Consider the following 15,594-nt stretch of genomic DNA (forward strand, 5'->3'; position numbering starts at 1 on the left):
TATCTCAATTTTTAAAATTTATGAGCCACCCAATGGGCATGGGTACTTATATTGGTTATCAATTTCATATAGTTTTAAAAAGATTTACCATAGCTTACTGAAAATAACAACATAGACTTTAGAAATTAATTTTGTTTTACAGCAGTTAAAGGGTTGCTTGCTACTGCTTATAACTTATCCAAGCTAAATTTGGCTTGATGGTTGTGTATTATCAGTCAGGATGGCTTGAATTATGTGGTGGTACCATAACCCCGATATCCTGGAGGCTTAGAGTAACAAATGTGTATTTCTTGCTCAGGCTATATGTTTGTAAAAGCTTGGCTAAAGCCTGTATTTCTCATTTTCTCCCTCTGCAGCCCAGGCTGATTGATCATTTATCAGGTAAAACATCACTAGTCACATGGCAAAGGGGAAGGAACACAGCATATCACGTACTGATTCAAAGGCTTCACCAAGGCAGTGGCACACATCATTTCCACTCACATTTTCCTCACCGAGCAGTTGTTATAACCACATCCTGCTTTAAGGAGTTTGGGGAAATCCAACTGTAACATGTGCTAAGAAGTAGAGGAGAACGGGAATGTTTTCCAACAATCCTACTGACTATCACAGAATGATTCCATATGGAGTTGGATTATTTTCTTAATCTACAGTTCTACTACATGAGAGCATACCAACACACAGCATCTGGTGATTGGCCAAGGAAGGCAGTTTTTGGTGACAGTCATTCGGTTCTGCATTTTTGGTTCACACATGCATATGATAGTCATAAATATGGGAGCAAGTCCCTGCCACAGACCGCTCTCAGCAGCACATCAAACACCAGATCAATGAGCACATCACCCTGGAAAGCAGGAAGCTTGAATGTTGTAAAACTTGGAAGATGATGATGGTAAATAAATTCATTGTTTTTTTTTTATAATTTTAGTTTCAGAAAGAATTTCTTTGAACTTTGTTGCAGAAATTGGATGTCCTCTTAAAATATGACCACTCATATACTATTGATTTCTTTCTCTGAGGCACAAAGAACAGGAAGTGTCAGGAAAAAGTTCATCTCTTGGCAATCGAGCTATGTGAACTCAATTCAAGTTCACCCTTCAATTCTCATGGGAAATTCTCTTATCAGAAGTCAACGTTTTATAATCCCTATATTTCAACCCTATATTTCCTTATATTTCAATTTATAAACTTAGGTCATGCAATAATAGAGTGAGGAACTAAATAATATTTAGTAGAGTGAGGAACTAAAACTTGAAGAAGCCACTTAAAATTACAGAAATGGTCCTTACTGGGAATATCAGTACCATAAAATTTTTTTATTTCATCTCTCATTCAAAAAGTTCTGTGAACTTTTCTCTTGTCAGCTGGTACTCTCACTACGGAAGAGCAGCATCATGTGTCAGTCCATTTATCTGCCATGTACTGCAAAATTATTTGGCCAGAATTGGTACAATTTAATTATTAATCAGGTCCTTTTAAGATCCTTCAGCATAAAACACAACATCAAGGTAAGTATTGCCAACTACTATCTGTATTGTGTGACTAAAGCTGTGTGTGGATTGGCATTCAAGTGAAACTTATTTATTAATAGATCAGTGCCTTTTTTAGTTATATACATAAATGGTCTTGCTTCAGTCCTGAGCTCAACATGATTTTGTCCATCTTTCTTAGAGATTACAGAAGAATAGTTAAGGACAGAAAACATCGAATCTCTTTTAATCATTCATTTTCAGCAAAAAACAAAATAAAATTTCATGAAACCATTCTTCCCATATAAGTGCTGCCCATAGGCTAAGAGCTGATTCAGTGGTTGCATCCAAATGTAAAGCAAAACATGGGATTGCAACAGTAACCACTGTTACACTGTGTAAGGCAATTTTAAGTATTGGCAATTGATTGTCCTTCACTTTTTTTTAGCATAATTTAGGCTTTACAGTCTTGTTGACAATGACCTGTGCCTGTTTTTGCTCTGGTAAGTGCAACTAAGGATGATGCCCCTATAGTTCTTTGTCTTTTCTCTACCTGTCATGACAAATTCATAATTTTCACACTGGAAAGTATTAACTATCAAATATTCCTGAAAAATCAAAGAATTTAACCACAGAGATTCTGAGCATAATTTGAATAAGAAACCATAACTTCAAAGATTTCATGCCAGCATAATAGTCAGGACCCAAGAGACCAGGAGGGAAAGGATCCTTGACTCAAAACACTTTAATTTTCGGAGATTTGTTGTTGTACATCGTCATACTTCCCAGCTGCCCTTTTCTTTCCTGGCTTGTGGATTCACCTGTCTGGGAACATGGGTTCATATTTTACATTTGTATTGAAGAACTTTTTACTAGATGGAGATACAATACTCTTCTATGATTCAGAATTGTTGAATACATATTGCTATTTTTACCATTACTTCCCAGTTAATGTAGAGTGACATAATGAGAATAACGAGGAACATTCCAAACTTAAATATGAACAATATCATAAAACTAGTGTGGAATGTGAGTCAAGATGAAGTGATGAAAACAAATTTCTGTATAACATGCATTGCCCTTAAGGACAAAACTATTATAAGGACATTACTATGAACCTAAAATTAATCTTATGAGTCCAGATTTATAAAATGTAAGGCAGACAAATTATATCATCTGTTTCCCTCTGAAACTGCTGGACTGCCCATAGTTCAGTTATAGATTTACATGGATCACTAATGATACACAGAACACTTTACCATAGACAGGGTTTGGAAGATATATTTATAATGCCAATACAATGTCTTACTATTTATTTTCTTTTTTACTTTTATTCTCTGTTTCCTTAGCAAACTCTTTAAAGAAAAAGGCCTGTGCATTTATTTGAACAGACATTCATACCACATTTACATCTCCAGACCCAACTTCTCCCCCAACCTCCAGACTCAGACTCTACTTGGATGTCTGAAATGCATCATCAACTTACTCTTGTCTACAACAGAGCTCTTGGACAGTCCAAATTTGGTCCATTTGCTAAGATTCCTATCTCATTATGCAACCATTCATCCAATTGTTCAAGCTGAAACCTAAAAGGCAATAGAGACTTGTATCTCTCCGCCATGTACCCAAAGCATGAACAATTCCTGTTGACTTTACTCTCAAAAAGCACACATGGAACCCGAGGACTTCCCACGACTTACACTGTTGAACCTGCGAGCTGCCATCATCTAGTCTCTCACCTGATCTCTCATTACTTGGTTCCTGCATTCTCTTGTTTCTTCTCTTGCCCACACATTTGTATTCTCTCACAGCAGGCAGAAGGAACTTTTAAAAATCTAATCAGGTCAGGGCAAAACTCTCCAAGGGCTTTCCCCCATGCTTAGACTGAAATCCACTGTCCCAACCATGGCATGCAAGGCCTTACATGATCTGCTCTCTGGCTGCCTCGGGAAGTCTACCTTGCTTATTTTACTGCAGACAGTCTGGCTTCCATGGACTAAGATCATTCTTCGTTTTTGCATCTGTGGTCTCTTCTGCCTGGAAAACTATACCCCACTTATAATTGTGACATGTTCCCTTACTTCAGTTAGGTTATTTTCTTACCACCCCAGCTTAATAGAGCTTTACTCCTACTTCCCCTAACCCTGCTTTATTTATTTCCACGGTTTTGTCACCCTCTGACATTGTATTGCATATTTATTTAATCATATTCTCACTGGAATGTGAATTCCACGAAGGTAGAGACTTTGCATTGATCATATGCCATATTCCCAGTGAGCAGAGTTATATATTTGATGTGTCCTATCATTCAGTTAGTTCTGTGGAAAGTAAAAGAGATGATAGGATATCTAAGAATGAAAAATAAGCCATCAAATCTCAGAGGAGTAGCACTCTGTGAAGGAAGAAAAGAGTGTATAGGGGACCTAACCTTGATCTACAGAGTGACTACAGGAATTTAACTGAGAGTGGCCCACGGGGTTTCCACATATCTATTCCTTTCCCACTGGGCAGCTGGTGGCCAAGAACTCATACACTTTGAGAAATTTCCTTTCAGCCTTTGGTTAAATTCATAGTTTTGAACTTAGAGACACAATTATGGTTATATACTTAAGCTGTGTTCATTATAAACAAAAATTAAATATGGAACAACTTCACCTGATAAAGATTTAGCACAAGCCCAGTCTAAGTCAAATCTCAGCAAAATCTAAATTGTAACCACACTGGATATGCTATAGTTTAAATTTGTAGTGAAAGAGGTTTTGTATGTCTCTATCTTAGTCACCTAGGTCTTTCCCATGCAGTAACTACTCATATATTAGCATTGCTGAAGTAAAAATAAGTGCGTTAGCTACAGGTAGAATTGCAAGGAGGAAGGGAAGTTGATAACAAGTATTCCTTGTCAAGTGTATGTCCTCCACTAGAGAACAAACTCTCCAGGTAATCACTGGGTTCAACTAGCTTTGGAGAGGATAACAGTAGATAATTCATTATTGGGGACTTCTAGCAGAGCAAATATGCTGGATTTATGGACTCTAGGTTCTCAGTAATGAATTATTACTTAGTACCTGATGGGGAAGAAATGATGGGCTTACTTAATATTATTTTATTCAAAAAACAATATGGCATATACATCCCAAATGAACTCTATTGTAACCAATTAAATTCATTAGTGGACTAGTCAATTCCACCACAAGTCAATACAAAATTCAGTCATTTCTACACACTTGTTTTACATTAGGCTTCTTGCACCCACTAGTGAGGAAAGCATTACAAAGATTTGTTAGAAGGGCATATCAGTCTGTTCAGAGATTTTCCATTATTGCACTAGACAGCAATGTTTGGATAACTATCACATTAGTCTGTAGGAGGTTACTCTTCCAGATTTATCTAAGATTCAGTTGAGTGTTCTTTTAAGAAAAGCTCAACCCTCACGAATTATGACTATTTTGAGTTGAATTTCCATATGACTTCATGCGGCCACTAAATAACTGAGACTACAAGCAAGTAAGAGTTACCTGCCGAGGCAGTGACCTCCACTGGTACCATAAGGTCAATATTCGGTTTTAAAAGAATGTATAAATCCCGACTGGATCTAATTTAAGAATTTAGCAGACTAAATCATACTTTATCATCTGTCCAAGCAGCTAAAAACAGAAAGCTTAGATGTAGCTCCAGTCTTAACTATTCAACTGTTTGTGTGGAAAATTCACGTTTTCTCTTCAGAAGACATGTGGCTAAATATAAGGGATTAAAATTTTAGTGTCATACCTCTCGAATAGCAGTACAAAACTCACTCTGAAGCACTTTTTTGAGGGATTGTAGTTTGTGCACTGGTACTTCTCCAGATTCCTGTAGTTTTTCCAATAATTCAATTGCTCTGGCAACATCTGAAAAGAAAAATCAAAATAGAGAGATCTAGAGTCAACCATATCTCATCAGCAAAGTACTACCATTCCAGTTGAATGGTGCAATGAAAAATAAGTGGTGCAAAGTCGCAACTTAAAATTCATAGCTTATTGATCTAAGCTTTTGGTAAAAAGTCATTTTAATTTGTTCTACACAATTCGTCACGAATATGCCTTCTTCGGTGGCATTTCATGTATGTTATTTCTGCCACACAAATCAGTTTGAATATTCTTTCAGGAAAGAAGAGTAGGAGACGTGTCTTTTATTGATACCTCAATAACCAAATAAGTCCTGTCAATTTTACCTCTGAGATGCTGTGTGCAGTCTGACTTTTCCTTTCCCATACTACATTTATCACATCTGCAGTTATACATTTATTAGTGTCATGATTTGATCAATGTGCATTTCTTCCACTTATTGATAAACTCTTATAGGGTAGGAACTTATCTAAGTTTGGTCACCTTTGCATCCCCAGAGTCTGGTATAATACAGTGAATAAATATTTCATGAATTTATTAATTAGCAAATGGGCTCTATCCATTTAACTGCTATTCTATTATTCTAAGCCCTCATCATCATCTCTCCTCTGTTCAAATAGAGTCATTTCTTCTCCCCCAGCCTCTTCATATGGTCCATAAGGTTATCTTCCTAAAGAGCCTGATTGTGTACCTACCTACCAGCTTCTAGGACAGTACCAAGCAAAAGAATTTTCTGTAACAATTAAGTTAAATGTTCCTCCTTTATTTGACAATATCAAAGGTTAATGTATCAAGAAATATTGTCTTTTATACCCATAGCTTTAAAATTCCCAGGGTGGTTTTGTACTGCCAAGAAAAAATGATATGATGAAAGGCCATTTTAAAAATACTTAAGGTGATCTCTTCTACCTGTTGTTGTAGTCAATAGCTCAGTGAAGAGTCACATAGGTATTTATGTATAAGATAGAAGGTTTTCAGTTCCTAAGTGATTAGCTCCAGAAAGCATCCCATATTTCTGCCATCAGATTATAAATTCATCCATCCATCCATTCATCCATCCATCCACTAATTTGGGTTCCTATTAGACCAGGCACTAAGTTTAACAAAAAGAATAAGACACACTTCCTTTCTGAACTCACAAATGAGAAGAAGAGAACAGCATTGCTACCTATAATAAAATCATTACCTCTTCAGAATTTAGGTGCAGTTGGCATACCTGTATGTATCTAATCAAAGAAAATAGCCAGTAAGTGACTTTATTGGAGACTCTCCCTTGAAGTATTGCCAACTGATGGCCAATTGTGGCCCAAAGAAGCAAAAATCATGAAATCAAAACAACACTGACAGTTTGAAAAGTTTGTCTTTTTTGTACATAAACTGGAAGTTAATGTAGTCAATTGGACAATACCAGCCATATCCACAGTCAATAAGTTACCAAGCTAAGAATTTTATGCATTTCTAACTGTACAGAAGACTCTACCTAGATGCCCATAGGCATATGGAACTCTCAACATGTTAAAAACTGAGCTCATTAATATTTTTTTTCTTGGGGGGCATCTGGTGGCTTAGTTGTTAAGCATCTGCCTTCGGCTCAGGTCATGGTCCCAGGGTCCTGGGATCGAGCCCCTCATTGGGCTCCCTGCTCAACAGGAAGCTTGCTTCTCCCTCTCCCACTCCCCCTGCTTGTGTTCCTGCTCTCACTATCTCTCTCTGTCAAATAAATAAATAAAATCTTAAAAAAATATTTTTTTTCTTGAAACTAGCTCTTCTCTTTCCATATTCCACAATTCCATTAATAGCACCCCCATCCAGCTGTCCTCCAAGCTAGACAATGGCATCATCTTTCACATTCACCCCCACATGCAGTTACTCAGCGATGGCTGGAGATTCTACCTCAGATATGCCTTTTGAATGGAGCCCTTTTGCTTGATTACTTCAGAAAAGCCTTTATTATTTTTCACTCATAGTACTGGAACATCTCCCAACTGTTCTTTAAATTAGCTTTTTCTTCCTCATTCCATCCTCCACCTTGCTTCCGGAGTGACTATCCTGAATGATAAACCTCATTATTATCCTCCCCCACATAACACCTTCTCTGGCTTCCCACTGCTTACAAAGTGAAGTTCAGACCATGTAGGGTTACACTCAAGGCCCTTAACAACCAACCTCTTCTGACTCATCTCTAAAAACTCTTCCCTGCCCATTCTTATTTTGGACATCCATAATTTTTATTATTCTAGGATGTGGCACTGAATTCCAACCTGTATGGCTTTGCACACATCATCCCCTGTTCCTGGAACACAATTAAGTCATTCATCCAGTCATTCATCCAGTAATGCCATAGCACCATGCTATGCACAGGACACAGTGGTAAAGGACACAGCTGGTTGTTGCCACTTTCATGACATTTATAGGTTCGAGGGGTCACAGACACGCAGTAAAGTGGGCATGTCCTATAAAAGAATCACTACAGGTTGGTGCATGGATGTATAACAAAGGCATTTATCATCATTCAGGAGGCCAGGAAGGGCCTCTTCATGGAATTAATAGCTAAGCAGAGTCTTAGGTAGGAGGTGCAGGTTGGGGAAAAGGGGAAGAATGTTCCAGGCAAATCAAGGCAGATTGAAGTCTTGTCAAGAGAGTGTGGGGCAGAGAACTGAAAGGAGTTTGGTATGGCTCAAGTTGAAACTATGGCAAAAGTAGAGAGAAATCACATCATGGAAGGTGTCTTAAATCATGGGGTAAGACTTGGCTTAATAATATCTCCTTAGACATGTCTTTCCTGATTCTCCAAGGCAGATTAAGTTCCCATAGTTCTCTTTTCACTCATCCACTGTAATAATTACTACTCTCTGCTATGCCTCTGTCTGCATGTATATCTCCCTCCTTTACCCTTGCAAATCTATAAACTTCTTTAGGTGTCAGGAACAATATCTTATTTGCCATTGTATCCATGGATCAATGCAGAGTACTTGACAAATATGAGAAGTTTAATACACACTTACTGAATAAGTAATAGATTAATTAATGAAACTAACTCAGGAAAGCAGGGGTTAGAGGTTTGTGTCTAGATAGACACATAACTCCTCAAGAGACTAGATCTCCTTGGTCAAGACTGGCGTGGACCTGGTGTGGGAGAAGGAGGCAAGCCTGCATCTGTAGGCTAAAGGCCACTGTGTAACCACACTGAGGGAAGTTCAGAAAAGCTGAAAATGACCCCAACCTGTTACTCAGGAATTCCCAACCTTGGCTGCACATTACAATTAGCTGGGATACATTTGAAAATTATCAATGCCTGAGACTCCCCTGACCCCACCTGCCCCCCAAATTAAACCAGAATATTCAGAACACTGGTTCTCAACCTTGGATGTAGACTGGTATCACTTAGCGAGTTGTAAAAACCATAGATGCTTGGGTCCCGACCCCAGAGATTCTGATGTGATTGGCACAGTGTGGGGCCTGGGCATGGGGCTTTCAAAAACCCTCCAGGTGATGCTAAAGTGCAGCCAAGATTGAGAACCACTGGTCTACTTGGCATGGGTATTTTTATAGCCCCTATGTGATTCTAATGTGCAGCCAGGGTTGAAAAGCTCTGATACAGATTAATGGCTCTAAACCACGAATGTGCTTAACAATCACCTGGGGGAAGTTATTAAAACATATGTTCCTGACCTTTCACCCCCACTCCAGAGAGGTTAATTCAGAAGGCGTGAAAATAAGGCCCAGGAATAGGCCTTTTAAACAAACAATTCAAGTGATTCCGAAGTTGTTGGTTCACAGACCCCATTTGTTGAGAAAGTAAATAAAATGATGTTTCAGGTTCCTATCGGTCCCAGCATTCCAGGAATCCTCACATTTCCATTATTCTTTAATACCCTGTGTAACACTGAATAGGGTTTTTCCAGGAGTCCCCGAATGACTGGTAAAAGCTCACGAATGAAAGTAATTAGTGTTAAGTACCACCCCATTCTAAAACAGTGTTCCCAATAAAGGCTGTCTTTAGAATCACCTGCGGAGTTTTTAAACCAGCCTGCTACCCAACACTAATTAAATCAAAATCTCCAAGACTGGGATCCAGTCATCAGGACTTTTGTTTGTTTGTTTAAGCTTTCAGATGATTCCTATGACCATTCAAGGCTAAGAAATATTATTCAAAAAAAAGCCATCAAGGAAACCAGTCACATCCCATTAAAAGCTGGTCCAGCCCTATTACATTACACCATAGACCTTTTCCAGTCCTTATTAAGAGGTAATTGTGAGAGGAAAGAAAACTCATGGAGAAGTGTTATGTCATTAACTTGGGTCAGAATACTAAGTCTTTGCTTCCCTTCTATCCAATGAGGAGTGTTCCCAATAGAACCAATGGTAGCTGCTGGGGGTGCCTGCAAGAAGGGAGACTAGAATCTTTCCTGGTTGTACAAACAATGGACTTGGTGGCCTGCCTGCCCTCTATGTCTATCTGATCAGAGGGAGAGAACTGGAAAGCAGAGCCCACTGGAGCCTGAACCATCTTGCTGGAACCCACCCAAGAGAATCGAGCAGGATGAGGTCATGGGATATACAGCAGTTGGTAAAAGTCAAAAGAGGTCTAAGGACCAAAAGTCGGAGAAATCAGGTCCCACCAGCCCAGACCTGGCTAGTGCTGCAAAGAGTTGGTGAGTAATAAACTGGATATGAGACTGGAGTTTTCAATGGAATTCTGATTCCCTTTAGCTCCGTAAAAGTACCAGAAACCTGCAAAGCCAGGATCTGGAAGGGAGCAAAAGAAGCCTCGGAGTCAGCAAAATACTTGTTCTTAAAACCACTACAATAGTGTGCATACTTTATTTATGTGTCCCCTCAAGGTTCTTATTCAGAACCTCCTTGCACTTATTTCATGAAACTATTCTACCAAATTTGGTTACTAATATAGAAGTTTGGGTTTACTAGTTTAGCTCAGCCTATGAGGAATATTAGATAAGGACTGGGAAGGCTGCCAGACAAACAATGAAAACAAGAAGATCTCAGAATATTTTACTGAAACCGACGACTCCTCCTCTGGCCTGCCAACTCTCAGATTCATCCCTCTACGTAGCATTGATTCCATTATCTAAGGAAATGCTGGGGTATTATCCTTCCCCCTCGCTCTTTCTCACATCCTGGATTTCGTTAATCCTCACTTCTTTATTTTAATATATATTACTAATATAATTTTTACTGAAATATAATTAACATACAATGTGATATTGGTTTCAGGCATACAACATCCCGATTCAATTAATTCTATACACTATTCAGTGCTCATTGCAGTAAGTGTAGTTAACATCTGTCACCAAACAATGTTATTATAATCTTTTCTTCCAGGTATAAAATTTAGTGATTTATCACTTACATACACCCTGTGCTCATCACAAGTGCCCTCCTTGATGTCCATCATCTATTTGACCCATCCCTGCCACCCCTCACCACTTCCCCTCTGGTAACCATCAGTTTGTTAAGAGTCCGTTTCTTGGTTTGCCTCTCTTCCCCCGGCCCCCCGCCATGTTCATTTGTTTTGTTTCTTAAATTCCACATATGAGTGAAATCATATGGAATTTGTCTTTCTCTGACTGACTTACTTCACTTAGCATAATACTCTCGAGATCCAACCACACTGTTGTAAATGGCAAGATTTCATTCCTTTTTATGGCTGAGTGATATTCCAGTGTGTGTGTGTGTGTGTACACATATATATATCACATCTTCCTTATCCATTCATCAGCTGATGGACATTTGGGCTCTTTCCATAATGTGGCTATTGTAGATAATGCTGCTATAAATATGGGGGTGCATGTAGCCCTTCGAATTAGTGTGTTTGTATCTTTTGGGTAATTACCCAGTAGTGCAATTGCTGAATTGTAGGGTAGTGCTATTTTTAACTTTTTGAGGAACCTCCACACTGTCTTCCAGAGTGGCTGCACCAGTTTGCATTCCCACCAACAGTTTAAGAGGGTTCCCCTTTCTCAGAATCCTCGCCAACATCTGTTGTTTCCTGTGTTGTTAATTTTAGCCATTCATTAATCCTCACTTCTAAAAGCAACAATAACAATAAACATTTAATGCCTATTAAGTAGGGGGCATTGTATGCTAAGAACTTTACATCTTTAACTCATTTTATCCTTACAACAACCTTTATGTGGTAGTAAATATCCACATATTGCAATGAGAAAATGGAAGCTTCTAGAGAGTTTTAAGTACCTCATTAACAAACAAGAGATCTGAGTGTGGAGTCCAGATCTAAGTGATTCTAAACCCTGTGCCTTTTATTTTTATTCCATTCACAGCTTTTCTTTTAGCAGCTTTTGCCTTCAACATTCAGTACTTTTATAATAGCTTTACGCTCTGCAGGCTTTCCTGGTCGGAGGCTGAGCTCTTAATCTTTCCTCCCTCAATAAAGATTAACCCCTATTCCATTTGCCAGTATACCTCTCTCAGGTAGTATTGTCTGATCATCAGAATCACCCGGAGAGCTTTTAAATGGCAGGGAGGAGTGGTTTTCAGTCTTGGCTACCCACTGTTGTCACCTGGGAACACTGGAAAAAAAATAAAACCACATACCTAGATCCTACCTAAATATATTTCTGATTTCATTGTTCTGGGGTATGGCCTTGCCATCAGGATCTTCAGAACTCCCCAGTGATTACAATGTGTGGCCATACTGAGAATCACTGATGTGGAATCTCAACGTACACCCCAGGGATTTTAAATAGCAATGCTAACTTATAGTAGTAATAGCTGTTATATCTAGTATTTAGTATGGCACTGATTTAAACATTTTACTCCTTTAACAGCACTATGAGGTAGGTACTATTATTATCCCCATTTTACAGAAAAGGAAACTGTGACCAATAGAGTTAAAATTACTTCCCCAGGGAAACAGTAAGTTGTAGAGTTAAGATTTGAATCTAAGCAATATGGCTGTAGAATCTGGGCTACATTGAGATGTGACTCAGGAATCCATATTCTTAAAATGATTCCCAGCAGCTCTCCGAAGTCGTTAACAGAGATTAAACTAATCTGATCAACAAATCCTTGCTTGAGGGCTGAAAGCAGTGGTTCTCAAATTTTAGTCAACATGAATATTTAACCCTGGACAATTTATTATTAAAAATTGAGATTAAAAAAAAAAGATGTTGAGGGTTGAACCTTGAAATCTGCTTTTGTAATAGTCCTCTCAGATGAGGCTGATACAGGAAGCAGATCACTGATAGACTCTTCAGGTTACTACTAATAGATAGTTTAATATGTGATCCAGAACAAGGTGAGGTCATCATCTATTCAGTGCTTATTTGCTGTTTTTATATCATTTTGTAAAATCCTCACCAATATATAAAAGAATTATTATTGTTCCACTGTGTAGTTAAAGAAAAATAACAAATAACTAAGGCTCAGAAAGATGAATTATCTGGCTCAAGGCAATACAACTAGTAAATGATAGGGCCAGGATCCAAAACCACATGTGTTTGACTCCAGTGGCCATGCTCTTAGTTATTTCTCTATCCTGCCACAGAAAAGGGATTAGAAATAAAACAATAAAGGTATGGCAAAAAATTTTTTTTAATATAGCATCATGGACCATTGTAAGCTGGGGCAAACAGTCATAACACTGCCCAAAGTCCCAGGAGGTAACCTCTCAATGTGTTATGGTATAATCAGTGTGTTCGTACTGATAACATATTTTTTTAAGATTTTATTTATTTATTTGAGGGAGAGAGAGTAAGGGAGAGGGAGAGAGAAGCTGAAGCAGACGCCACACTGAGCACTGAACCCGACCCGGGGCTCAATCCCACAAATCCGAGAGCATGACCTGAGCCAAAACCAAAAGTTGAGTGCTTAACCGACTGAGCTACCCAAGTGCCCCTGATAACATATTTCGATTATTGAAAAATGATCAAATCATCAACTACCTGTTGATAGTAAGATAACCTATTTTGGAAAGATCTCCTTTAAGGTAGGTTGGACATTACAACCCAAAACAAGAAAATATTAAAACTTAAGTGGCATGAGCTTCCAGTGATCTGGAATGATCCAATTACTGTTTTCTTTTTCCTTAATGATGAATTTTTATTAACTTGACTGACATTTAGACTACAGAATCTGACCTATGACTCATCTCCATCTGGAACTTGGATGAAGATGGAGCTGGGTCATTTAAAGCATATTGTTCACTAATTCCATAAACATGTATTGGGTACTGTGGCAAACAATATGAATTATCTACTCTAAAGCCATCTAAAACCCTCATGTCCCTTGCCTTCTACTACAAAAGCTGGAAAGCAAACATACTTCTCTTTCCAGACTCTTGTCATTTGGCCAATTGTTTTAAGTGTAAAGTCACTGGGTACGCTTCTAAGAAGGCTTTTTAAATGGACAAACTGCTGGCATATGCCTTCAGCAAGTTGGTCTTTGCACCCTTCCTCTTTCCCCAGCTTGTGATCATGCAAAGAACCTTCACGTGTTAAGGAAGGTGGAGCAGGAAAAAGAAAGGAGCCCAGCCCTTGATGCCATCACTGAGCTGTTGTACTAGCCTCGAATGTGCAACCCCATGATTCCTGCCTACGAGACAAATACAGGCTTTACTGTTTGGTTTTCTGTGGCTTTGCAACCAGATGCAAGCTAGCTGATACACAAGCACGTAACTTTAAAGACACTATTCTAAGTTACAGAGCTAAGGTTGATGATACTGAGTCACCTATGGTCCTTTGATTAAGATAGTCTTGGAAAGCCTCTCTGGAAAGGTGACATTTGGAGTGAAACCTGAATGTTCAGAAGGAGCCAGGCTTATGGAAATCCAAAGGAGGGACATCCAGACAGAGAATAGCAAGGGCAAAGACCCTAAATTGAGGGGTGCAAGTGTACATGTTAGAAGAACAGGCAAAACCAGGGTCAATGCAACATGGTCAATGTCCATGGCTTATGCTTTTTACAGTCAATCTAAGAAACCTTGGATTAACCCAAGGACTTAAAGATTTTCTTCTAAACTTTTTATTATTATTATTATTATTATTATTATTATTTAAAACATGTATTTATTTATTTAAGATGGGAGGAGGGGGAGAGAGAGAATCTCAAGCAGACTCCCCACTGACTGGGGAGCCCAACACGGGTCTCAATCTCAAGACCCTGAGACATAACCTGAGCGGAAATCAAGAGTCAAATGTTTAACCAACTGAGCCACCCAGGGGTCCCCCCTTCTATACTTTCTTTTAAAATAATATAGTTTCAGATCTTACATTTATATTTATGGCCCATTTGAGTTGATTTTTCAGCATAGCATATGGGTATCCAATTTTTATAGTACCATTTATTGAAAGGACTAACCTTTCTTCACTTAGTTTCCCAGCACACGTACTGAATATCAATTGGCTATGTATCTGTGAGCCTGCTTCTGAGCTCTATTCTATTTCATTGATCTGTATATTAATACTTACACTAATATCACACTTTCTTGATTACTATATCTTTATAGTAAGTTTTGAAATGAAGTAGTAGTATAAATCCTCCTTGTTCTTGCTTTTCAATTTTGCTACTCTATACCCTCTGCATTTTCATGTAAGTTTTATAATAATTATATATAACTAGCTTGTCAGCTTTTATTTAAAAAAAAGACTGCTGACATTTTAACTAGGATTGTGTCAAATCTATTTGGGAAAAACTAACATCTCTACAATGTTGGGTCTTCCAATACTGTAAACATAGTATGCCATTCCACTTATTTAAATCTTTAATTTCTTTCAGCAGTGTTTTGTAGTTTTTTTGTAAACAATTCTTGTACATATTTTGTCACATTTGATTCTAAATATTTCATGATTTTGATATTATATTTGATTCTATAAATATTACTGTTTTTTAAATTTTAGTTTCTAATTGCTCACTGTTATTATGTAGAAATACAATTGATATTTTAATGTTAAACTTATATTTTCTCATCTTATGAAAATCAGTTTTAGTAGCTTTTTTGGTAGATTCTGTAGGATTTTCTATATAGACAATCATGTGGTCTGTGAATAAAGACCAACCCCTCCAGCTTCTACTGGCACCATGTTCAATTTTGAACTTTTATTACAGGCTCACTCTTCTTTATCTGTCATGTTCTATCTTGTCACCAAGCCTTGTTTTTGTTTTTGTTTTAGACCCTTTTCCTATACTCTTTGCCAAGTGAATGCCTATTCATGTTTCAGATTTCAGGTCAAACATACCTTCCTCAGTGAAGCTTTTTTTTT

General features: G+C 38.0%; 1 protein-coding gene across 1 annotated transcript in view; it reads right to left on the reverse strand.

Moving 5' to 3' along the window:
• Nucleotides 1-15,594, reverse strand: part of LIN7A (lin-7 cell polarity scaffold A) — a 112,819-nt gene that overhangs the window by 73,610 nt on the left and 23,615 nt on the right. Inside the window, exon 2 of the mRNA XM_081822129.1 lies at nucleotides 5,238-5,356. Within this exon, the coding sequence (XP_081678255.1) occupies nucleotides 5,238-5,356 (119 nt within the window). The remainder of the gene's footprint in view (nucleotides 1-5,237; nucleotides 5,357-15,594) is intronic.

The sequence above is a fragment of the Leptonychotes weddellii genome, chromosome 5 (genome assembly GCF_054177405.1).
Source record: "Leptonychotes weddellii isolate Sample4059 chromosome 5, ASM5417740v2, whole genome shotgun sequence".
NCBI lineage: Eukaryota > Metazoa > Chordata > Mammalia > Carnivora > Phocidae > Leptonychotes > Leptonychotes weddellii.